The following is a 25,735-nucleotide window of genomic DNA, read 5'->3' as shown; positions in this document are numbered from 1 at the left end:
ACTATTGAAGTCTTCCAAGTATCACTGTAGCCATCATAAATACTTTTCACAGACTGAAAAGTTACACAATAGCTTGTTTGGGGGAATATCAGTGGTTTTGAATGAATAGTTTGAAAACAGTTTTAAAACTTTTGTTCTGATAGCTTGAACTTTGAAAATTACAGAAGTCTCTGGGGTCATTCAGAATCCTTTGCACTGCTCAGAAAGAGGAATTTCTTTGATGAAAATGCTTCCAAGTAAGTGTAAAAATAGAAACTCTTTTAAGAACATAACATGTTTAATATAAACCAAATGATTCACAGGAATCCTGCAGACGACAGAAAGAGCAGCTGTGTGAAAAATTTGATTATCTCTATTCTGTACTGGAAGAAAGAAAAAATGAGATGACACAAATAATCACTAGAACCCAAGAGGAGAAACTGGAACATGTCCGCTCCCTGATGAAGAAGTATGCGGATCATTTGGAAGCTGTGTCAAAGCTAGTTGAATCAGGAATCCAGTTCATGGAAGAACCAGAAATGGCTGTGTTTTTGCAGGTATGAAGTCTATAAATAGAGAAAATGAGTAACAGTTTTATTTAAATACTATTTAAACATCTTGATTTTAGGCACTTTCAGAGTTTGGTCATCTTTGAATGACCATTTATATAAAATCATTTTTAAACACTTGCATCAGCACAGACAAATGACTAGCCTTCTTGTGATAATATCCAAACCAGTAAGGTAAGTATTTGCTATGTGCACCAAAGCATACTGTCTTGTGTGTACTTTACTAGTTGTCCAAATTTTAATATTTTCAATTGTGTTTCTATTGTCCCATCACTGTCATATATGTGTGTATGGGTTTCTGAAAGTTATAGTTTTCATTTGCATGTTGAAAAATGTGCTTAACTTTCAAAGAATTAAATATCCATCTTCCAAGTCACATTTTTATGCCTTCACTTCAACACTTTTTCATTTTCTTCCTAGAAAACATAGAACTGCTGATTAGAAAATCATTAGCAGCCTGTTCACTGAATTTATTACTGTAGAATTTCTGCCCTGCAGGGTTATAGTTCATCCGTATTAAACGTTGAAAGGGTCTTTTCTACAGAAAAATAAAGACATGCTTTTGTAAGTGTATTGCCTTTGAAGAGTACTAATTTTTTTCTAAGTAAATAAAATTTTGTGGCTCCAAAAGTGTACCCTTATGCATAGTCAAAGATAGCACTAGTGACCAGAGATGGTAACAGAGCAATTGCTTTTTGCTACAAACTCAGAAAAAGACAAAAATGTTTGCATTTCCTTTTCGTAGAAAATGTTTGTCTTTCCCCTCATTTTCAGACTTTAATCAAAAACTGTTCAGTGAAATAAGGTTTACTGAGTGAGGTTTACTCAGATATATAATAATCACTGATGAAATATGATCTTATTCATAGAAGTCATGTTTGACAATTATGAGATCTCTATTAATAAGTTTAGAAGTAGCTTGCGTAAGAATTAGATCACAGGGAATAAAATCTCTGAAAAAAACTGAATCATTTAAGAAGTCAATTGTTTCCTTTTTGTTTCCACAGAATGCCAAAACATTGCTACAAAAGTAAGTATTTAACATGAGAGATAAAATATGTTTTTGATCTTTATAAAGAATTGCAAATTGCAAATTTATCTGCAAAGCCAAATGCAGATGACTGATATTTCATTTTAGAATTACTGAAGCATCTAAAGGATTTCAAATGGAAAAAATAGAGGATGGCTATGAAAATATGAGCCAATTCACAGTGAACCTCAGTAGAGAAGAAAAAATAATAAGAGAAATAGACTTTGACAAAGGTATGTCATTTATTTCATCTAAACTCCTTTAAATTGCAGTTCTGTATAATTTGCATGCTGATATTGATATTCCCCTGCATCCCAAGGTGTAACTAGACCATCTTATAACAATTATAATCAACAGCAAAAATCTAGCACAGTTCAGAGATCAAATAATCTATTGACATCATTAATTTTACCCTTTTTGTAACCTCAAGACTTTCTAAAGAATATATTCATTATTGACTCCATAAGGAGACAGGGACCACTCCTCTCTTGTGGCGAAGGGACCACAAAACTCAGCTTTTATCTCAGCCTATAAAGTACTTTTCCTCACCTCCTAACATGTGCCATTATTTTATGGCACATCAGCTATGGAAAACCAATGAAGAAATAGAATGTTTACTGTTTAAAGAAGTGTTCATAAAAGATATACCTGTTTTTTGTATTCGTAGAGATATGTAACAGAAACATAACTGAAATTCAAGATGAAAGAATTATGGAGGGAACCAAGCAGTGTCATCGTCTTTTGTACATTTAAGATTCTTTAACAATGTCATTTGTATGGTTGGTGTTGTCTCTGTAATAATGCAGCCTTTTTACTCTGTATTTACTGTAGTAGCCTGAAAATGATGAGACTGAAATCTACGCTCATTTATGCTTTATTTTAGAGAATCAGACAAAATAAATTAGTGGACATAATATTTTCAGACAAACAAATCTTTACTATTAGAAGGCAGCACTAGTAGTCATCTGGCCAGCTCTAATTTCCTTTCTAGCACTGGGTTCTGCTGGTACATTTTTATTTACCTTCATCAGCCCAATTATGTCTCCCAGGGATGCATGGGACTCAGTCCACTGGCATCCGTCACATAATCCCCAGACATGATTTATATTAGCTACATGATTTATATTAGCTTTAGAGCATGTGGTTGGTCCCGTTCCTGATGCAGGTAGGTCTTGCTGTGTACTTGGGGTCCGTGGACCAGCTGTACCACCACCAGCGTGTGACCAGAAAGGTAACACCCAGCTCCTGGGGATGAGCCCCAAACAATCTGGCACTTGGCCCTATATTTGAAACAATTGCCAAGGAGCTCCTCCATGTTCAGGGGACTTGGAAGCTGAGTTTCCGTAGTCTGCTCATAGGAGTGTCTTTGCCTACAGGAATATTTCTCTGCTACAACGACACTATTTAATTTGCAGATCTGTGTTACTTCTGTGTATTCAGAGCAACAGTAAAAACCTCACAACCTGTTCAAGATACACACTCATTTTGAAGCTTGGGTTAATGCATCCATCTATGTTTATTTTTCTGAAGCACTGGGATGGCTCTGAACAACATCTGATATTTTTGAGGATGAATAACATGATTATGCAAAACAAAATGCCTTGTTAGAGGGCTCTCTGTGAAGATGAGTATGCCCATGAATGCTAACAGTGCAATGTGTTATATGATGCTAAAGCTATGGCCTGAAAAGATTTGATCGTCTGGTTTTAAGGAGGTTTACCCCAAATCTCCACAGGCAGTTACTGCACAGCACTGACCTGGTAAAGATTTACTTTGATGGTTCAATTGTGTTTAAAATAAAAAGATAAGTAAAATTGCAAGACTTTTTTATTTTCCTGGCAGATTGTACCAGAGCAGTATCCTCTCATCGCTGTAGAGTGCAACTGCATGCTACACAAACCCCTCCTGGGGATAATTCCATTAACACGATTTTCTGTCCTCCTTCCTATGGAAAGGGCTAGATTTAGATTTTACATGTATATATATATATATATTTTAGCCCATGTAAATGCAGTTTAGCACAGCGGCTAACTCCGATTGAGGATGGGTGTGTGCTGGGTCACACTGGCCCTGCCAGGAGGGCCCCTGGGGCCAAGCTGGGGCTCCAGCCTGAGCTCCTGCACCGGGCCCCGTGTGCCAGGGAGGCGGGAGGGGGTTAGTGCTGCCCTGCTGAGGGTTTCTGGAACCGGTGAACCCAGCGCAGAGCACTGGATTCACCCTGAGCAGAGGCTGCTGCGGCTGCGCCAGGGCCTCCCTCGTGCTGGTGCCTCYGTCACCATGCTCAGCGCCAGCACGTGGGTGCAGGCTCCTCATCCCAGCGTCTATCCTCTGCCTGCCTCAGCACCCTGCTGTTCATGCTCTTCTGAGCCGAGCAAAACCTGTGCTTTCCCTGGGGAAAAGCCCTCGGCCGGACACTGAGTGGCTTTGCCAGGCAACCTCATAGGGCTTTCTGCTGCATAAGGGCTGTCTCCATCTTCACGTGGTCCTTTTATACCTGTCCTGTCAGAGGAAGAGGGCGARGAGGAAGAGGAGGAGACGGTGGACKGTGAAGATCTGGAGGAAGCCCACACGGAGTCCTCAGGAGARGAGGAGCAGGAGGAGCAGGAGGAGGAGGAGGAAGRGGCTGAGAGAGCAGCGCCGCCACCTCAGCAGGACCCCGAAGCAGCGAGCGCCGCCGGGGAGCGTCCGGCCGCGCCGTCCCCGCCGCCGCTGCCCGCCGCGCCGGCTGGCCAGGTAACCCGCGCCGGGGCCGCTCTGCCCTGCCAGCTCTGCTGAGCCGGGCTCGAGGCTCTGTGGGGCTCACAGGCCTGTGCATCACCTTCCTAGCTAGGCACGGCCGTGCCCGCGCCCTCAGGCAGCAGGTGCACTGCTTGGTAGGCAAAAAGCACACTGTTATATAAATGCACACACACACACACACACACACACACACACACACACTTATATATGGGATGCATAAGATATAAATAAAAGAGCTTTAACTGGGGATTTAAACACGCTACAGTGGATGTTCTGCTTGCTGTGTATCATGTGATTTAACTCGGACTAACTGCTATAAATGAGATGGTTGTTAAAATATTTATGCTAAGAGAGTCTGGCATCCCTGCTGGGTTCAGCAAGCCTTCCGCCACCCGTTTTTAGATCACACTTCTGATCTGCTTTCTGCAAACAGCGTTTTCCTCCTTCTGGTCTGGTTGTCCTTAGGGATATCATCTAGGAGACCACACACCAAACAGAAGAGGAAACTGCCTTAAACCTACCATTGTTAGAACCTAGCAGCAAACAGATTCGGGGCCTCTGATCTCTTAATAATTTAGAAGAGCACTTTTTTTTTTTTTTTCTTTTCCCCTTAAGGAATGCCAGGAGCATGAAACAGTAATTGCCACATAGTCTGAGATACATAAAAGAACCTTAGACTACTCCAGCTGCCCGTAGATAYAACTAACTGAGCCTGTTGCCCTCTTATACAGCTTCACCGGGGTGAAGCTGCCAAGTGGATAAAGGATGCTGTTATAATATTTGAAGAAGCCAATATGAAAAAAAGAAAACAAGTAATAAGTCTTTGATTATAGCAAGCTCCCTACATAGCACATAGGAAAATGAATAGGCTAGACTCATTCTTGCTTTGGTTTAACATCGTACATGGCTTTGCACCTCTTGGGTTGTGTGAAGATGCTCTTAAATGAGGTTTTACTGATTTGACCAGTCATTTGGGAGATTTGTACTGGTTTTAACTAACCTGAGCAGCAGAGTTCATGTAGTTTTTAGCATAAGCAGGATGCAGACATAACCAAGCCTGCATAAGAGAGAGAGTCCAGCGCAGGGCTATGAGGATGATCAGGGGCCTGGAACATCTGCCCTATGAGCAAAGGCTGAGGGAGCTGGGCCTGTTCAGCCTGGAGAAGGCCGAAGGGGGACCTGATCAGTGTCTATAAATACCTCAAGGGAGGCAGTGAGGAGGAGGGGGCCAGCCTCTTTTCAGTGGTGGCYAGCRAYAGGACTAGAGGAAACGGCCACAAGCTGAGGCACCAAAAGTTCCACAGGAACTTAAGGAAACACTTCTTGACAGTGAGGGTGCCAGAGCCCTGGAACAGGCTGCCCGGAGAGGTTGTAGAATCTCCTTTGGAGATCTTTAAAACCTGCTTGGACGCAGCCCTGTGCCACGTGCTCTAGGTGACCCTGCGTGAGCAGGGGGGTTGGACTCAATGACCTCTGAGGTCCCTTCCAACCTTAAGCATTCTATGATTCTGTGATTCTATGAATGGCACTTCTGGGCTCACATGGAGAAGGGACCGCGTGCTGCTRCCGCAGTCACAAAATGCCACTGCGAGTTGGCCAGACCAGCACAAGGGGAATGCAGCACATGGGAGGCTCATGGTGCAGGTTTTGCCTTGTGGTRCAGGGAAGGGAAAATGGAAACTCAGCAGGGGGGAGCCCTGGGAGCTCGATGCAAGCAGAGAGGTGCCCTGCTGCCGGCTGCTTCTCCTCCTGGCAGCCTGCAGCTTGGGGGGCCACGCCGAGAGCAAGGCTGGTGGGCAGCTCCTTACTGTGACTGTCAGGAGCTCATTGACAGGCTCATTGGCAGGTGCCTTGTTCTTCATTTATTCCAAAACCCAGCAAGCCGTTCAAAGGTCTTCCCRGCCTGGTACCTACACCTCAGTTCCTGAGTCTCTTTTGCAGGTTTTATTATATTCTTAGGACTGAACTGGGTGTTTACCTGTGTATGAGCTGAAATCAAGTAAGTAACAATCTCTAATTTGCTGGGCAGCCTTGTCCCCTTACTGGACAGTTACTAGGCAAAACCATTAGGACACACAGCTTCATTTCCCTCCTGAGCCAGATTTTACCACAGCAGGGCTCAGCCAGCTCCCCTGGGATTAAAAGGAGGCCCAAAGTGTATAAATGAATTAAGGGACGACTTTCTCACTCCTTCCTCACTGTGTTCCCTTCCCAGCTAATTCTATCCTTCTCTTTGTCAGCAACTTATTTTCTCTTTTTATGCTTGTGTTATTGAAATGATAGATGCCTTTCCTCTGCGCTTTGATTATACTTCTTTCAGACCCTCCATTAGAGCAAATACATTTCTTGCAGTGAGATCTAACAGATGTGGCATGCAGAAAAACGTGGCTTCCGCAGGAAGGTAACGTGGTGCCCTCTGCTTCTTCTTCTCTTTGTCGGTCCCGATTAAGGACGAGGTTATGGCACCAGGTGGCCCTCAGCAGGCTGCAGAGTCTGACAGTCCCGTGTCATCAGCAGCAGACACCGCCGATCCCTTGTTTTACCCTACCTGGTATAAGGCTCAGTCGCGGCAATCAAGCAGTCCGAGCTCGGCGCCCGTGAGCGGGCTGGGGAAAGTAGGGCCTGCTGCTCCCCCAGAAACGAGTGCCCCGAAGGCAGAAGCCCCGGTGGTGGCGGCAGCCGYGAAGGAGAGCGCAGCGGGGAGTGGTAAGGAAGGTCACAGCACGGAGGCAGCGTCCCAGGTCAGTGCCAGGGGGTGGGATGTGCCGCAGGGTGGGAACAGCAGCCTCTAGGGAGGATGCGGGTCAGCTTTCCTCTGCATGTTCAAGAATAATAAGAATATTGGCTTAAATTGGCGTCACATTGAGCTTTCTGGCTTTGCAAATAATCAGGAGATGCTCAACCTCAGCGTGACAGCTGGGCCGTTGCTTGTGCTGAGCTTAGCTTAGCTGCCAGTGCACTTAACTCGCATGGACCGCTACCCAACTGAGCTGCCAGGGAGGCTGGCGACTGCTCTGCACCTGAGACACCTGCATGTGTTGGTAGCAGGCCAAGGCYGTGCATGAGGCCCTGGCTGGTTGCGAGCCCGGGTGCCTGGGTCTGCCCCAGCAGCGAGGCAGCTTTGCCTTGTGCAGCTGCACGGGGAGGGCAGCTTTTCCATGGGCACACTGGGCAATGCAGCGGCCAGGTCAGTTTTTGCCCTGTTTGTGCTGCTCAGGAAGCAGGGTGAGTTTTCCTGCGTGCAGGTCTGCTGCAAAGGGTTCCCTCCAAGGCTTCTTGGGACACTTCCCCCTGCTCCTGCTCTAGTGAGTGACAGTCAGGTAGCCCGCAGCAGCACTCACTAAATTCCAGACTCACTGTTCAGATTTATAGATACCAAATTTCTGCTGTGTGCTTTAACAAAGCAATTACCTGGATGTGCGAAGGAGGAGGAGAATGTGCGTGTGCATGTGAAAAAGCACAAATGGGGATCAAATATTTAGTGCTTTTTCCTTAAAAGTTGGAGTTGGCAGTTCAGCTATTATTTACAATAAACTAACATGACACAGAGGGCAAAAAGGTGAAGAAGGATTTCCTGCAGATATGATAAAAAGGGCATGTGTATTCAGTGGCACTTGAGTTTGGATTAAAGATTCTCATTGACTTCAGTCTTAGTGAAGCAAAATTTGACCCACAATTTTCAGCAGTCAGGTTTGACTGAGTACAATAATGGAATAAAAAGAAAAGAGAGAGAAAAGTTTATTTAAATATTACCTTTAAGTATATTACAAAAAAAGATATGAAAAATGGGTAAATTGGAAGTGAAATTTGCCACTGCAGTTTTTTCATAACACTTCCACTACATAAAAGGTTTTATGTGCCACAGCCTGGGAGTTTTTCTAGCTGTGTTAAGCAGCTTTGGGTCCTAATTTATCAGTAACAGGTAAAATAGCAAAACTAATACTCAATATGACCAAGTTTCTGTARAACTATTGCGATGATTTTCAGGCAGGTCAGAGAAACAGTCTGGAGCCCAGCTTTCTGCATAATCGAGTATAGGGAGTTAAAATAGTCAAGTGGGAAAGATACTGCTTCCCGTTGTCTTGTGCCTTTGTGGGTGATGGGTTTCAATTGCCCAGAATCAGGAGTGATGTTGACATTTTGGGAGCAGGAATGAGCTGAGGAGGACGTGGTTCCAGGGACAGGAGGAGTTAAAAGTGGGAGCCACAAGTGAGGACAGGGCTGGAGAGAGGGGAAGGGATAGGGGAGCAGAGGATGCAGAGGGTGGAAATGTGCTGGAGGGGCAGAAGAACCAGAGTGCCCCGGCGAGGAAAGGAAGCAGGTTGATGCCGCAGCTGGAGTGTCACGGATCTGAGCAGGAATGTGCTACAGAGTCCAGGTCACTAAGCGGCCTCTAGAATGCGGCATCGTTTTCCAGTATGTGTTTTTTATGCATGTTGTTTTTTTACCCAACTCAGTCTCAAGTGCCATACTTACTTATTAAAATATATATATATATGACTGATGTTCCTTATACCCCTGTTTTTACTGCCTTACTCCAGTTTAAAAAAAAATTATGAAAAAAAAAAAAAGGAAAAGTGCTTTGGAAAAAGAACTTTTTCGGTAAACTTAGTGTTGACTGTGGTTCATTTTATGACAACGTTGGTGAAGCATTCTTCTTATTTTCTCACAGGGGTTAGCATTCTGCATATCACTTTTGGCATTTCTTATCATACTACATCATCTTTGGAATCTGGTTCAATACATGATTTGTACTTTCATGGGTAGGAAATGTTTTATTTTACCATTAACTAACAGTACAAGTAGTGTCTCTGGTGATGTTACTATGTGATTTTAAAGGAAATTTTCCTTTTATGCCATCCAAAAAACATCACGCTAGTTCACAAAACAATCCGCCTAAAGCATTTCTCCCTCGCACCTTCAAAATGCCACCCTTCAGCTTGATCCTGCATGGTTAAACATTGCATCTCCGGGGTGATAAAAAGAARAGAGAGATTTATTTCCTCAAATGCATGGGCTGCTATTTCAGTTGCTGTTCAGATGACCAGCAGGTTCGTGGTCATCCGTCCAACCGAGCCTGTTCAGTCCACCAAGTGGGGAAGGCAAATGTGGACAGTAATGATTGCCATCAGGGGAAAATCCTCTCTGCAGAAGCTGAAGAGAACACTGGCAGAGAGAAAACAGTTTAAACGGGCCAGAAAAGCTTGTAAATGAGAAGTTTCCTCACCCCTGTGCTGACGGAGCCTCCCAGGGCAGTGAGGTGAAAAGCCATGGCTGTTGGAAAGCGAAAGCCTCAGGCTTTGCAGTTGCTTTAGGGGTGCCTGGCAGAGGTCGGGAGTCTCCASTCGGGATTGCTCCCAGCACCGCTCCGTGCACCGCCCGAGGAAGGATCCGTCCTGCGTGGGAGCTGCTCTCTCCGCCGGAGCAAAGTGGAGCCGTTTCCTCCTGGGCAGCCGCTGTGTCCTAGTTTTCCAGCAGCGCTGCCGGCTGAGCCTGAGCCGGCCCTGCCGACGGCGGCACCGCACGGAGCCAGCGCGGGGGGAGCCCCCTGACATTTGAGAACAGAAAATGCCAAAAGGGGCATCTGAATTGTGAGAAATGCTTCTCCCGAGAGGTCAGGCTGCCCTTGCGGGGCTCCCCCCGCTGCCCCTGTGCTCCGCGCTGGAGCAGCACGAGCATGGGGGCTCCGGCACCCCTAAATCCCTTAGTTTAATTTAATGGAGCTCCGCATCCTATTTAGTGATGACCAAAGCCCTCTGACACAAAGCAGCAGTAGTTACCTTTGAGCGTTTGCTCTAATGACAGAAAAAAAATGAATTTTTGTCTATCATTCAAAAGAAAAACGCTTGTTTTTCCCTGCTCATTTCTCTGCCCTGCTCTCTAAGCGCTGTGCACTGCGATGTGGTGTCTCTGTGGAAAATGCTGAACTATCATTCAGCTTTTACATCCCAAAATGCCAGCACTGTGACTGAAGTATAGTGCTCCATTTCAAAGAAAGAAAGAAAGAAAGGGAGAAAGAGAAAAAGAAAGAAAAAAAAAGAGAGAAAAGATGGGAAAAAGAAGCTGTCACTTTTGCTTATCTGCATAAGTTATGCAAAAAGATGCACTGTCTGGTAGTAATTTGAATTTGAAAAGAATCGGACACTGTGAATCTCAATTAAATTTACAGAGCATAGTTTAATTCTCATTTATTAGTGCTTGTTTTTGAAAATTTATTATATCATTATAGGAGGACATAGAGCTTATTTGTACGCATGGGAAATCAGACATGAGAATGGCATTATGCTCTTTTTTTTCCCCTCTCTTTCTCTTTTAATTCAAAATACCTTTTGAAATTAAAAATAGACAAATGCAGAAAGCTCTCATTTGCAGCCCCCTTGTACGCAGCCTCTAGTGACAGCTTTATGATTTATTTAATCATGAAAGAGAAAGGAGGTGAGGGAGAAAAGACATTTTGGTCAGAGACTGTTCTTGAATAGAAATGATTTTCCCCTCCATATGTAGTGAGCTGGGTSTTTAGCCAGCTCATGTCCTTGTCCTCCATGTGAAATATCAAGTCATTGCCCCTTGCCTATTTTGTGTCATAAGCCCCTACAAGTCATGTAACAGAATTCCTCAAAATAAATAACAACAGTAATAATTTATAATAATAGAAATACACACATGACCATTAGCATAAAAGAGACGTAATATTTCTTATTTTCAGGTTATTTAAATAGGATTTTCTAATATGGATTTCCTTGTTATTCAGCAGCAACAAGAGATCACTTCTACCTATTAACCCCCCGGAATTAAGATAAATTATTAAGATAAACTTATATAACTTATTAAGATAAACTTTGCTTCGCCCTAAGGAGTGGTATCAATGCAGGGCAACTTTTCCTATGGATGTGACTGTCAGTGGCAACACGTCCTGTAAGAAAGTGTAAGAAAGGCTGACACCAGGTGTTCCAGCATGAACAAAATAGGAATTTCCACATCCCACTTAAAGGACATGCAGAAGTTAGAAGTATGGCCACTGTAGGCTGGTTCTGTGGTTCATAGAGGACAAGGTACCTCTGGGGAGAGAGATAATTCACTGTCTGTCACTGTCTTGCACTTGACATTCTGTATCTGGAGTCTGGGTGACACCACATTTAATAGAGGTGCCTCAGTTAAGAGACTTAAAGTATGTTAAAGATGTTTTTGAGTGAATCTGAACCTCTGTGGGTGACAGCCAGGAGCGAATGATTGGAACACAGGGAACGGGGATAGCGAGTTGCCTTACCGCTCTTGGGAATACCTTTGTTTGGAGTGATGCTTTAGCAGAGGATGGCATGGACAGTAACAATGAGACCTTTCCAGGGCATGGGAGAAACAGATCTTGGAGTCTGAAACAAAACCAAGAAGCTTAGAGACACTCTGTGTGATGAGTTATAGAGGGAAAGTGAAGGATAGAAGGAGCTGAAGGAAATGTTTGCAAAGTCTTAAAAAGTCCTTTTGTGTGATCTCCAGAAACACCCAAGTGTGATAGGAAAGAGAAGGGGTACTTTTTGAATCCCCAAAGGGATTATACCTAAAAAGCCCACCTGTTGGGCAGGTCAGGACTCAGGAACCTGTCTGCATGCTCATTAGACCTGAAGGATGCTCCCAATGGCTCCCAATAGCTGTGGGGCTGTAGGCAGAGGAAGAGTGGTGTACGCATTTTGTAAATGCTGGTGTCATCTAACCGTTGGGCTTGTTCACCTGAAGGAGTTTGTGGACCTGCAGGCTTCTCTGAATCTGATTTCTAAATAGGCATTGAGTCATCTCTAGTAGTAAGATTAGACTTCAGGAGTGCTTAAAATCTGTCACTTGTAATAGAGCAAATGCTCAATACTCCCGACTGTCTAGCCAGTTATGTAAGCTCTTCTTGCTGTCTAGCTTTAGGCAACTAAACTTGAAAAGCTGGGCCTAAATTGTGCCATTGAATTCACTTGTGCAGATCTCTGATAACTAGATACAGCAGAGCACATGAAGAACAGTAAAGCCACTTTCCAGGAATGTGTAGTGCTGAAAAATATCTTCATGCTCAGAAACATCTTATCTCGTATTTTGTAATAGAGAAACCCCAAAACACAGCAGTAATAATCGTGGATACTTTATAATAAAACCCTCTTGTGTTATCACTGAAAAAAACACAGGTCCCCAAATGCCCTGTGTCTCTTCAAATTATGTAAGTCCGGCTAATATACAGACTGCAATTGATAGTTGGAGAAAAAAAATATTCATTTTTGCCCTAATCAGGTTTTTGTAGGCAGTATCTCTTATGYAGGGACATGATGAGGATTTGTGAGTTTATGAAACATCTCAAATGCACAGGAGCCTCTGGTTACCCAGTTTATTTAGTCTAAAATGAAGTACGGGAGCCTATATTCTGTCTCCCAAGTCCTTTGGCAGCATACATCACGGCGTGGCTGGCTGTAGTTCCAGAGGACTCAAACGCATACCTCAAGCTTGAAAGGAAATGCAAGTTAATCATCCACAGACACTCTTCTGATCTAATTTCCCTCTGCTGCCAGTAAGTACAGTACTTTAATTCCATGAGGGTATAAAATATAATCAGGGCTGAGCTGCTTAGAAAGAGAAATACTAATGGAGTGGCCTATGTTAATCTTGTTTCATCAGTTTTTAAATTTTCTATTACTTGCCTGCAACCTTATGCCACCTACCAGAATTACCATAGGGACAGTTCTCTCTGTATTCAGGTATCGTCTTTGCCCTGCTGCTGAATACCTCCATTTCAGCTGGTGATCCTTCATATATTTTTCCATGGAACAACATTAAGTCATATGTCAGAGAAGTCTAAGATTTAGCCAATTGGCTGTCATGTCAATATGCAGGCAACATGGACAAAATAAGATTATTTAAACCAAAAATAAACCTGAGAGAGATCAGGCTGTGTTTCTTGCTCRTGTACTTCTGCTTTTCTGTCACTCTGTAAAGGTGCAGGTCTGCATTTTAGCTCAGTGCCTCTCTGGAATTATTGCACAAGTGTAGTAGTGATATACAAGTGATAAACTCCTTTATCTTATATAATTTGGAAACTCAGTCTTGCCAGGCTTGYTCAGCTAAGTCAGACTGCTACTACTGCCAGGGCAAAGGCTGCTTGCCTGAGATCAGAGGGTTTTGCAAGGCAGAATTTGGGGGAATTCACACTAAACAAGGGCCTTCTGCCTGGCCAACCCAACAGAGCCCAACTGCAGTTTGCTGTCCAACGGGGACAGAAAGTTTGTTGATATCAGCAGCAAACACAGCCCTAGCTGAACTCCCCTCGAAAGCTGGTTTCTGCTCCCAAAACTCTCTTCTCCCTTGGGCAGTCATATTTAGTGTTACTGAAAGATCCAAGAGCACAGAGAATTCAGCTTGTTATCTCCTGTCTGTATCTGAATATGCTCGTATTATATCTCAGGTAGAAAACTGGCCTATGTCTATGCTGTTAAAAAGTCTGTGGGATTTGACTGACTGAAAAATGGGTCACCYATCCTCAGTGATGTTTAGCCTTTTATAGAAGGCCCATGAATCAGAATACAAATCCTGGTTAAATTCTGTTTGAGGCTTCTTCCCAAATCTCACTTAAATTTCACTTTTGAGAGATTGTGCATTCTGTAGCTGAAAAATGGGAAATTTTTGGTGCAAACTTTCAGGCAGACATTTAAAACTTCTGCTTTGGCTTCTCTCTCATTTGTGAGCTGGGGCTGTTATGAAGTTCAGATCTGAGGCCATTTGGGCTGTAATTTAGTTGGTGGCAATTTCTGCTTGTAAATTTCCATTTCGCATCTCAACTTCGTGCTTAAGGTGAGATATTTTTTTCCTCAGTTTAGCAAATACATGCAGAGAAAATCAGGAAAGTCTTGATTGCTCCTCTTTTAACACCTCTCTTTCCCTTGCTTCTGAGAATTATCTGCGTGATTCAGAGGCAGCGATGACGAGTCGTGAGGGCAATGCATTAAGATGGGCTTTCAGACAACAGTTTCACATAATTAATATGAGTGGCAAATATTTCACCTGAAGTTTTACCTCAAATAGTCTGGTCTGTGATTTGTCTGGTGAGTCACAGATGCCATCTGATTTATATATGTTTCAGTTTCAGGCCGTTGCTAGCAATAATCGGACTTCAACAGTAACAGTGGGGACAAAATTATTTCTCTTGTTCAAGTTAGTACAAAGCCAGGCTCACCCAGATCTTGTCCTTCTGAAAACAGCTCATTGAAATACTGAACTGTGCCCGCATGAAACCTCCTTCTGAGAACATTTCTCCTTCCACTCTCTGTTAAGACATTCTCAAGGGAAATAGCATGTAAATAAAGAGTATTTCTTAGGGAAGAACTGTTGCTGTTTTACATCAGGCTATGGTAGATCTATGTCACAACAACACGAGCCACCTGCTTGGTGGTGGAATATTTGGTTTAAGTTGTCTTCCTACTGCCTTGAGACATTTCAGACTTTCCATGGAGCTATAAACTCTTCCACCTAGAGCAGGGCTTGTATGCTGGAACAGTGAGACRTTGATCAATACTTAAATACCAACCTATCTGACTAAACATATTGAAATCCTCTGGCGGTAATTAGCAGTTAATTAGAGCTGAGTACTCTTGTTTGAAAACTGAATCCTGCCACTTCTAGGCATTCCTGACTACTGAAGGATTGGGGGGCAGGAATGAAGAGCACCATGAGTTGTTTCAGTGCCTGTCCGACACTTAAATTGGAGTTGAATGGGTACATTTACATTCAAAAGAAAAGGAAAGGAAGAAAAACAAACACAAAAACACAGAGAGACATGAGAAATACAGCAGTAATTCAGCCTTAAATCCCTTTACAGGTGATATACCTTCCAGACATATTTACAATAATCTTTAGCTGATGAAGCTTAAGAGACCCATAGCTAACTCAAACACCTGTTAGCCCAAGGTTAGCAGCCAAAGAGTTCTGCTCTATTCAAACCCTGCTACAGAGTCTGACAAAGTTGTCAGAGAACTTTTCTTTCCACTGAGTAGAGAGGAAGGATCCCACAATCCTTCAAGTGGTCCAAATTTCTCATTGTTCTCTCTGTCTCTCTGACACATCTGCCCAAGTCTGTCTCGCCCACTGAAGGTGCAGATCAAAATACGGGCCGAAGCTCCTAAAGCATTTGGGACTCAGCACCTCTGCACCAAGAACGTGGCATTTTTTCAGGTTGAAACAGTTTCTGCCTGACTTAATCTATTGTAAAATGATTTATTGAGGAAATGTAGCTATTCTTTTTCCCTTTTGGTGCAACAAGCCTTTTTGATATCTGGCATGTATTTTTTTTAATACATTTGTTTTCTTATTTAAATGTAATTTTATCATTTAATTACATAAAATAAGCTTGGGCTTTTTTTATGGTGTCAGCCCAGATGCAGGTCAGTTCCAAGCTTGGCTTTGGTGCCACTTGTTCGTCAATGGGTCAAGAGCTGCAGTTGAATTGGCACCGTTAAGAGCAGCATTTATCACCGCTTCTCCAGGCTTCACGTGGGAGCCAKGCGAGATGGGCAGCAGGAAGCCCATCCCGATTTAATACTTGCACATAGGTCGTCTGAGTAGTGTGTGGACAGGCCAGCCTTGCTCACGCCTGGGGATAGATGGTGATGTGAGACACGATACCCCAGGCACCCGGCCAGGAAGCCACGGTGCTGCTCGCTGAGCAAAGTATTATTATTGGAGCAGAGTCATCCCTTGGCTACCCACTTTGATTGCTGTGGTCACCAGAAAGAGACGATTCGGGTGACGGAAGTCATGGGAAAATAAGTGCAGAGGAAAAAGGGGCAACAGGCAGTGAGGTGAAAAGGGAGCTTTRACTGTGGCGTGGACTGTCTTTCCATTACATGGTGACTTTAAAGAACAGAGACCTGTTGCTTAGCTGACGTTCCAGCGTTTCCTCCTGTCAGGGTATTTCTGACCCTCACCATGTGAGCGTGTGATGGGTCCACAGCTCACGTATATCAGCGAGTCCATCACTCACAGTGCAGGCGTACGCAGTGCTCCAGCCTCCGAAGGGCAGCGTGCGCCTCGCAGCGCCTCGGCGCCGTTATCTGATCCAGTGAATGGAGCTCCAGGGTGAGTCACAGCCTGACCTGGCGCTGTCTCTCATGTGCTGGGCTTGCAAAAATATCATTTGGGGAGAAAGAAAAGGCTCTAATTTACAACACTGTTACTCAGTGGAAAGACTAAGTGCACACTGACATACTGATGTTAAGCTACTACTAGATTTGTTATGTCTCTAGAAGTCAATAGGAGTATTTCTTTGACATGGATCAGATGGGTCACTACCACAGGGGAGTACTTGGAAGGTCTTTGCTTCACTTGTTCACCTCGAGTTGTACCTGTTGATTCTGTGAAGCAAGGAACTTACTGATACTTGTGACCAGCACTGACTGCTTGCTCCTACAGTCTCAGGATGATCCTTTTCTTCACTGGACACTTCTCCAGTAGGGCTGGGAAAGGAGCAGAAATGGTAGATGGCTCATTGATGAGGAGGTCCTCAAAAACTCAGTTATGAGAGGATCAGAGAATGGTGTGTGGATAAACTCAGGAAAGACTGTTTTGATGGTGCAGCTATAGCATTCACGTTTTTAAGATGTAATAATAGCTCTGGTATTAAAAGGATGTCTTATCATTGGCATTTTATATCGATTATGAAAAAGACTAATTATACAGAAAGGAGAAATGCATTTAGTTTGTCTCAAACACTGATCAGAAACAAGTCACTCTGTTAAACCATTCTCTAGAACTGTTTCCACCACTAATTCACATGTCTGGACATTGGTGTCTTGTGGGAGATGTAGAGATTCTGCAACCAAAATAAACTCGGCGAGTTTTTCCCGAACTTAGTCTCAAAGACCATTAAGTAAGAGACATTGTATTAGCCATTAGCCACGTAATGCTAATTGTAATATGATGCAAATCTATTAAAGAAAAGCATTTGTTCCTAGTGGACATGTAAAATTCATTATGGCCACTCTTCAGAGTCACACACAGCTAGGACTATGATTGATGGAGTTTGTCTGTTTGTGTTATTTTGTCTCTCACTGTGTGTTTTTAGTGGCAGGGAATCTTAGCAATTATTTCAGAGGATACTCTGCTGGCTCCCACTAATAGAAAGAAAAGATCCATGTAAAATAAGCTGCCTCTTAGCCTGAAGCAGTAGTGTTGTGATAGATGTGACAGCTGCCAGGKGTTATGCTGAAGGAGCTAGACTGCATAAAAATATGAAAACAAAATGCTTGAACTAAAGTTTAAACTATTTAAAAATAACCTGTTGTGCTCCCTTTGTTTCCGCTGCCTGGAAGTACTGAGTGCCAGGAGTGTRACACTTGACATTTGTGGCAGGCAAACATAGCCTACAGGTTCTGTGAGGGCTTTGCGACCAGCCAGCATTTTTTAATAATGTTTGTTCTTGTCAGTGCTGCAGGTTGTTTCTGAGCAAGGTAGCTAAAATATCAGAATTAACCATAATTTCTCGCTCATTTTCTGAGGCTACAGAAACCTTGGGAGCAAGAAGCTCCGATTTCCTCCAAATTTACACTCTTGCTTTCCCACTGGATCAAAGGGAGCAGTGAGAGAAGTGGGTGGTGCTTCCAAGGCACCCTTGCCTTTCTTTCTCTGGCAGCAAAGGTGGTTTAGGAGGTTCTTGCCAAATGGAGCTGCTTCTTGTTCCTGCCCGGATGCCACCACGCGCGTCGCGGTTGTGCTGATGCAGCTGTTTGTGGGGCTGTGTTGGCATCGGCGCCCAAATGGTCCAGGTTAAAAATATCTTCCTTCACCTCAAAAACAAAACAAAACAACTGATGTCATTCCAGCACTATGGCCATCGTGAGCACAGTGCTGCCAACAGCTGCAGCAATGCAGATGGACAGTGAGCCACRGAGGGACGGCGTGCCAGGCAGCAGGATCTGCCTTTGGTTAGCACAGCTCGGGAAAACATTTATGCAGGTGCATGAAAGGGCTGTTTGTAACCAGCTAGAGTCACCGTGAGCAATTGTTGTAAGAAATAGATTCCTTTCCCAGGCTCATTGATTCCTAGTAAGTCACATGCATTCTCTTTTCACTCATTTCAGTGTAAATCTAGGTCTTTCTCGTTAGCTCAAATTGGAGACTGTGATTCCACAAGATGGTAAACACAATTTTAGAGAGCTCAGTACTAACTCAAAAATAACATCCTGAGGTGACCAAAAGTTTTCAACTGGTACAAATTCGCTATGGTTGTCTAAAAAMAGTTGAAAAAGAATTTGAGAAAGTTGCTTTTGCGTTGCCAAGAAAGGCATAATCTATCCTCTTATGGTCAGCCTAAAGCCAGCAACCATTTTTGTGTTCTGACTAATTAGACAAAATTGGGATTGTTTTACTCATGCAACATTCAGATAAAATATACTACTGGGTGATCTACAGCCCTGGGGGAACCAACTAGTTCAGCTCTCGTTTCTCTTTATTTCTCCCATTCTCTTGCAAGCTGGGGTGATACAACCTTAGAGAAGGCCATTAGAACCATGGCTTCTACAGGCCCTACCTAAATTGAAGTCAAAGAAAAGAAAAAAAGTGCCCCGAACAAAAAGCAAATTGAAGAAGAGTTACGTTTCTTCACCTTTCCTTGATGCTTTTCAAAATTAAGATCTTCTATGTGTAATCATTTTAAAATCAGATCTAGTCTAACCTGGTCACCAAGAACCTTAGAGTCAAAGTTAGAAACAGGTATCTCCATAAGGCAATCTGTCCATAGACAGATCTTTTAGGATGGGGCAAAGCACCCTCTGCTAGTGCCCTCAAAAGGGCTGAATRCAATCTGCTTGACTGAACGTCTCGTTTAAGAGTGGCTAAAATTTGGTAAGAGGAATCGCAGTCCCATACATGAAGGTCATGGCGATCAGTGGATGTAAGCTGAGCAGAGTGTGTGGGCTTCATGGTGTTTCAAGCACCTACTCTAGACTGCCTATTTTTACCAACATAATCAGCATAACTGCAGTGTCCTATTAAAGGAAAACACTACTAACAGTATCTTACCCCTTTCCTGTCACCCACACTCCTTCTCAGAACTCTATAGAAATTTGACTAGTGCTTGTGCTTAAAGAAGCAAATGCTGAAAGATGCTGAGTACCTGCAGCTTCAGTGCAGCCCATCCGAAAAGGGCCGCTCCGTGGGACTTCTCCTTGCTCAGCACCTCCAAAGAGCTGGCACGTGAGCCCAGCTAGGCCTTCGCCTATGCCAAAAGCAAACTCAGCCCCCACTCACGCAGGGTGTGCTGCCCTTCCTGCTACATGCGTTGGCCTGGTGAAAATTCCTGGTGCTTACTGAGAGCATCATCTGATGTCACCCGACACCACAGGGGAAAACATAAATCAAGGCGTAAGTATTCAGCACTCTCTCAGCATTGGCCTAATGTGATTAATCCAGCCTGAGGTAAACACTTTAGTTATTCCTTATTAATGTTAGGGACCCAAATGGAGGGTAGGGATTTGTTATTCTAGGCAGTGTGAAAAACAAGCCCTACCCATGAGATTTCCAAGACCAAAAGATAAAGCGCAGGTAGAAGCTTAACAACAGTTACCCAATAATAGTGATGGACAAGCGCAACGAAATGTTGTATCTGAAACATCTGAAAAGCATGTGGCAAAAGCTGTGCCATGCTCAGCAGAAAGCTCTTCCCAGACCGTGGAGGGGGGCTGCAGTGACAGCAAAAGCAGAGTGCTCTGGGGTGACACTGCAAGGACCTGCAGAGAGGTTGGACGTCCAGATCCTGTTGACACTGAGGGGACYCGCTTCAACCTTCTACCTAAACATTGCTTCCAGTTCAAGTAGTTCTTTTCTGYAGAAGCAGAAATCTTTGTCTCAAACTGCCCTGAGCCATGTGGACTGCTGTTGCAAGGGCAAAATGGGTTTAATAGTACGGGCAGACTGGAGATCCCTTTCCATGGTCCCTTGGCTCACATAGGGATAACATAGCTCAGCTGCTGTCCAGTTTGGAGCATGACTGCCAAAATGTCCCAGGTGTGAAAACACAGGTCTAAAAGCCCTGCTCTTGCTTCACTCCCCTCTGGGCATGATGGCAAATTATTGCTCTTGGAAAGGCGCGTGGAGATATTGCAGACTGGCAGCCTGCTGAGCCCGGAGAGCGGCTGGGAGCAAATGCTTCCCGCAGCCAGCCCTGCTGGGAATCTGCTGGAGCTCCGGCGTTGTTTTGCTGACACGGAAAGATGTCATCACATCAGAATATGAAGGAGTTAACACATGATGAAATAGAGTTTTCTCAGGGATGTAGACACAGATTGCTTTGTTTGAAATGCGGTGATGGCAGTGCTAGTTAGCAAGGTGATGCAGACACCTTTCCAGTGTAAATCTTTATGTTGTGCTTTATTTCTTCTAGCCCTTCTAGGGCCAAAGTCTATGAAACAAGCTGCTTAACCTTAAGCTCATAAATGGTTCTTTCTTTCTAAGCTAAGCTTTGGTTACAGGATGTTTCTGGATAATGGTGGGTTGGAACAGCAAATGGAAGTGATCAAGGACAGCAAGAGAAATGACAAGGTACCRGAGTCATTCAAGTAGAAAAGGAATAAAAAGGCAGGGAATGGTTTTTTAAACCTCTTTCCAGGAGGAAAAAACGTGGGGGAGGCTGCCCTATGCAGGGTTACACACAGCACTGAGGGCTCGGTGCACAGAATTGCACAATCAGTTCCCAAATGAGCTTAGCTATCCCAAGCACTTCAGCTGTCCTTCCAAAATGAAAGGCAAAATTTTCAACGTCACGGAGCTCCACTTCTGCATCCAGTGARAGCCAGCAAGCACAGAATTCTGTACAGCTTTGAAAATCTAGCCATTTATTCACTGCAGCTATCTGCCCTTTGCTGTCTGGGCCACACCGTTTCAGTCACAAGGTTTGCGTTCGGCTCTTTTCAGCACCGAGATCAGTGAGCAAAAGCAATATGATTTTGAGAAGTTTCATGCCCATTAAAAAATCCTTTTCTGCGTCCTGTGTTTTGCAGCAAGAAGCAGAGGTGCCTTACTGCAAAAACGCTAATGCAAAAACGTGGAAAGATTAGCCCATGTTTCAAACATTAAGGCAGAATCTCACCTAGCAGTTCGCTGAAACTATTAAGGCTGTTCCAGTCCAGAACAACTGAGGGTCTGCATTTGAATAATATCTCTGATTAGACATAAGTACAGTGGTATGGATCTGTTTTATACCTCTGTGCTGTCTTGTCTGTTGGTGGCAGGACACTCAAACAGGTAGTAACTGGAATGAAGCCCACTCGCCAGTTTGTACATAACCTGCCATCACTTCTTGCTAATTCCTGCAGCACACTTTAACATTAAATACTTACCAAAATGCATAGAAAAATCACCCATCCCATGCTCCACTTCTTCATCAGCATCCCTGCTTCACTGTTTGCTCCTGGACATGTGTGTTAGCATCGCTGCTTTGGTCTTTTCTGGCTTGGGACAGTGTTATAAATGATGGAGCGTTATAAATGATGGAAATGTGTTCAAATTCAGAGGACACAGGTCTGCCCTTTTCTCTCCACTGTGCTATATCTTGACATCAAACAGTCCTGTCCTCCTGCAGTCCTGCTGGAGCTCCCAAAGTAAGGCAGAATCCTGCACAGAGAGCACCAGGACTGAGGGTCCGAGGCTCTTACTATTTTAATGTTAGGCATGTACGGTAGTGTATATATGTATGGAGGTAATTGTGGTTTTAATACTGCAGACACAAAGCATCCCTTAGTTAGCAAAAAACCCATTTTGTTTATTTTACCTTTCATGGCATTTCTGATGATAGCACAAAGCTAGTCTTCACTCTGCCGAGGGATCTGAAGACTCTCAGATGAGCACAAGTATTTCTCTGTATTCTAGTGAAGTGTTAAACGTTCAGATAATTAAATAATAATAATAACTCCTGTCAGTAATTAGCAGGTACAGCATATCAAGTCCAGATTCCTTTTTTACTGTAAGTGTAGGATGCCTCTTTTCTGCACCTTTGGGTAGAAGCAGAAGCACTTCTGCATTACTTATTTCCTTTTTTTGGGCTAAGTAAGACTGAAAGAAAATAAAAGACTTCAAAGGAAAAAAAAAAACCAAAAAACAACACGTCCAAGGCACATTTTATGACAGCTGAACAAGTATCACATTGAGTGGCAGTGCACTGACAATAAGCTTTGGCTTAGGCCCACATCAATCTGGAAGCCCAGCTCCACAAGCCAAGCTGGCTCAGGATCGCTTAGGAAGAGGCAGTTAGCACCTTCATTGCAGTGATACCCCAGAGGCCCGGATCAGGATTAAGCCCTTTGCTCAGGGACAACACACACACACGCAGTGCAATCCTTCCCCTACCAGTGCTGGTGGCAAAAGTCCCACTGGCTTCTCCGGTGTTCCTGCTCCGGCTAAACTACTCCCGGAGTCCCCCTCCTTTCTCCCGTTACCCACTTCGTCCTGCTGCTTTATCATTATTACGTTGTGCGACGTGAAGGACTTTTATTCACTTCACCTCCTGCCTCTGTCGCTTCCTTCGCAGGGTGGCTGTGAGCCGTGCGCGGAGGCGCCGGCGGCGGCGAGCGGCGCGCGGGCTGCCGAGCCGCCTCGTCACGTCTTCTCCTTCTCCTGGTTGAACTCCCTGAGCGAGTGATGACTCACGCGGGCTGCCTCCTGGGTGCTGCTCCGAGGGGCCGCCCGCCCGCCCGCCGCGGCCGCCGGGCACACGCGCCTCCAAAGGGGCCTCCGGGCAGGGGGCTCCGCCGACCACCGCACCGCACCCGGCCCCTGGCGTGGGGGCGTCCCGGGAAGGGTGGGAGCACGGGCACAAACTGCTATGCTGCCGTAGTCAGAGTGTTTTCCAATGATTTCTCGTTTCCAAGGGGAAAATGGCATTGCTACTGCTGTAGGATGAGCACTGCGAATGCTTCACTATTTATTCACTTTTCAGCATGTCTTCATGTAGGTGTAAATGCTTCATCCATGTTGTTAGTTAAAATGCTAATACAGTATTCCCTAGTAGTATCTTTTCCCGACACTGTTTGCCCACAGCATCTCCACGTCAGTGAAACTGTCCCTCCTGAGCACCCCCAAATCAGGGTTAAGTCTAAATCCCTCCCCGTGGTCACGTGGGGACCCACAGTACCGGGGCACCAYGCACTGCAGGAGCCAAAGGCAAGGGGGGAGAGAGAAGCCGCTGCTTSTTCCCTCCTTCCGTCCTGCCTCCGTCCCGCTCGGAGCGCGCGGGGAAGCGGCTGGAGCGCTGCCCACGTGCCGGTGCAACCAGAACCTGCCATCTCAGTGATCCCCGGGAGCAGCGCCCGGGGAGGGGACATGTCCTTGCACGAAGCCAGGGTGCAGCGAGGTGGCCGCAGGTATTGGGTAAGGGCTCGATCGGAGCGCGCCGCGGCGCCCTGTGGAAAAGGCTGGCGCTSAATGTCCTGTTCCATGTGCACAGCAGATGCAGGCGGCTAAGGAGACCGGGCTTCTGTCTTAAAAGCAGAGAAGCTCCATAGGATGCACTGAAGGAAAACTGGGGACAGGGTTTCAGCACTCAGCTGTGCTTAAGGGAGATGGGCAGGTTGCCAAGAGTGACCATAGAGGAGCAGGTTTAAGCTCCGATCTAGTTCCGTGTGAATCTTTTCAGGAACCCTGAGTCAGAACCTAAGCCCATTTGTTGGGCTGGGCTGCCCCTGGTGAGCCTGGCAGAGCGGGTCCAACGCGGTGGCTGCTTCGCAGGCGAGGGGCTGCCATCCACCCATCCGTCCCTCCTGCCATCCATCCATCCATCCATCCATCCATCCATCCATCCACCCATCCACCCACCCACCCAGCGCTGCAGGGCAGGGCCCAGGCCACATCGGCAAGTCCTCATAGCCCTGCAAAGTGTTACTTCGAGAGAAGTTTTGGAAGGTCATGTAGGTGAGGTCTGTAAAGAGCTTTGAGATGTTCCTGCCTGGAGCGGCCACCTCTCTGCACCATCGTTACCATTTTCTGATGGGAATTTTCCCCATGGATTTAGTTTGGCGTGGGGAGTTGTTATCCTGATCCCAGTCATCCCAGCAGATTTCTAGCAGGTGCTCCCTCAGAGTTTTGCCACATCCACCACAACCTCCTTAATGCCCCCGAGACGGAGCTGGCTCCACATCTCCACCACAGGACAAGGGAGCAGAAGGGAGTGTAGGTGTGAAAACAGGAGGACAAACACCACTAATAGATAAAGAAAGAAACTAAAAAGGGAGAGAGAGAGACGGAGAGGGAAGGGGAACAGATTCCCGGGGCGTGGGAGAAGCGGCATTTGCCGGGATAATGCCGAGCTCCCAGGCGGGGGGGCCGGCTGGGCGGCCCCGCGCTCGTCCCCCGACCTGCGGGTGAGCACTGGGGGAAGGCAAGAAAGTCTATCAGGCCGTTGTCACTTTGCAGCTTTTATTAAAAATATAAATATTAAACATTCTCTTACACAACAAAATTGACCGAGCGCTGAAAAGATGTTTTATTGTGAAAATGTTTACAGGAGAAAGTGGATTTAAAGTAGCTTACAGAGATTCCCCCTCCCACCTCCCTGCCCCCACCAGAAAAGTTATCTGTCTTCTTGGCAGCAATCTTTCTTTCCCAATGCTCACACATCCCTACGCAGCGATGTCACTAGAATAACTGGGAAATGGAGAAATAAATAAAGGTAGGGGAGGTTACGAACGACACTCGTGTTTCTGCACTTGGTACGCGGCTGTGCATGCTAGTCAAGGGACGGAGGCTGGTCGGAGTACCCCCTTCTAGGTTTAAAGCTATATAAAAATAAAGAGATGACACCAGAGCAGCACTATGGTACATCGGACTGTGGAATTACTCCCGTGCTAACCGCGGAATCTCTTTGGCAAGGCGGGGCGGGGGGGGCTCTCACTTCCCGATGATCTCCATGAGTTTCCTGTTGCTGTGGGCTTGCTGCGCCAGCTGCTCGGCGCGGGCCATCTCCAGGACTTCCCGCAGCAGGTGGAAAGTCAGATCCAGGGAGATGGGCGGCTCCTCGGAGCGCTTCTCCCGCTCCACGGCGCCGGCGTCGCCCGCGGGGCCGCCCGGCGGGCGCTCGGGAGCCGCTGCCCGCACCAGCTCGGCGGCGCCCTCGGGGGGCTCGTGGCCCGTGCCGCTGGACGGGGCAGGCAACGAGGCCACGGGTCTCCTGTCCAGGTTGCCCAGGCGCAGGAAATACTCCTCTCCCATACGGAGCAGGACGGGCAGGGTTTGCTGCTGCTGCTGCTGCTGCTGCTGCTGCTGCGGGAAGAAGTCTGGCTGGCGCGGAGCCCCCGGCGGGCTCTTGCTGACGGCTCTGCACTCCTGGCAGGGCAGGAGCGCGACCAGCAGCATCCCGGTGGACACCAGCAGCTGGAGCTTCATGGTCGGCGCCCGGACCTGCAGCGGCGACAGG

The 25,735-nt window shown here is 45.6% G+C and overlaps 2 protein-coding genes across 2 annotated transcripts in view; one reads left to right on the top strand and one right to left on the bottom strand.

Moving 5' to 3' along the window:
- Positions 1 to 23,018, top strand: part of TRIM55 (tripartite motif containing 55) — a 39,621-nt gene extending 16,603 nt beyond the window's left edge. Inside the window, exons 5-11 of the mRNA XM_026035610.1 lie at positions 303 to 536; positions 1,556 to 1,578; positions 1,687 to 1,811; positions 4,085 to 4,311; positions 6,768 to 7,058; positions 20,785 to 20,871; positions 22,856 to 23,018. Of these exons, the coding sequence (XP_025891395.1) occupies positions 303 to 536; positions 1,556 to 1,578; positions 1,687 to 1,811; positions 4,085 to 4,311; positions 6,768 to 7,058; positions 20,785 to 20,871; positions 22,856 to 22,966 (1,098 nt within the window). The 3' untranslated portion in view covers positions 22,967 to 23,018. The remainder of the gene's footprint in view (positions 1 to 302; positions 537 to 1,555; positions 1,579 to 1,686; positions 1,812 to 4,084; positions 4,312 to 6,767; positions 7,059 to 20,784; positions 20,872 to 22,855) is intronic.
- Positions 23,019 to 24,969: 1,951 nt separating this feature from the next.
- CRH (corticotropin releasing hormone) lies at positions 24,970 to 25,704 on the bottom strand. Its single transcript, XM_026035598.1, has one exon. The coding sequence runs from the start codon at positions 25,702 to 25,704 to the stop codon at positions 25,210 to 25,212; it is 495 nt and encodes a 164-aa protein (XP_025891383.1). The 3' UTR covers positions 24,970 to 25,209.
- Between the last annotated feature and the right edge of the window lie 31 nt (positions 25,705 to 25,735).

This window comes from Nothoprocta perdicaria, unplaced genomic scaffold (assembly GCF_003342845.1).
Source record: "Nothoprocta perdicaria isolate Ctin4 unplaced genomic scaffold, notPer1 scaffold_162, whole genome shotgun sequence".
In the NCBI taxonomy this organism is placed as follows: Eukaryota; Metazoa; Chordata; class Aves; order Tinamiformes; family Tinamidae; genus Nothoprocta; species Nothoprocta perdicaria.
The sequence above is the reverse complement of the archived record's forward strand: the minus strand, read 5'-3'. Positions and strand labels throughout refer to the sequence as shown.

Bases quoted from the DNA above. Each gene is read 5' to 3' on its own strand.
- CRH (XM_026035598.1), bottom strand. From the start codon at position 25,704: ATGAAGCTCCAGCTGCTGGTGTCCACCGGGATGCTGCTGGTCGCGCTC.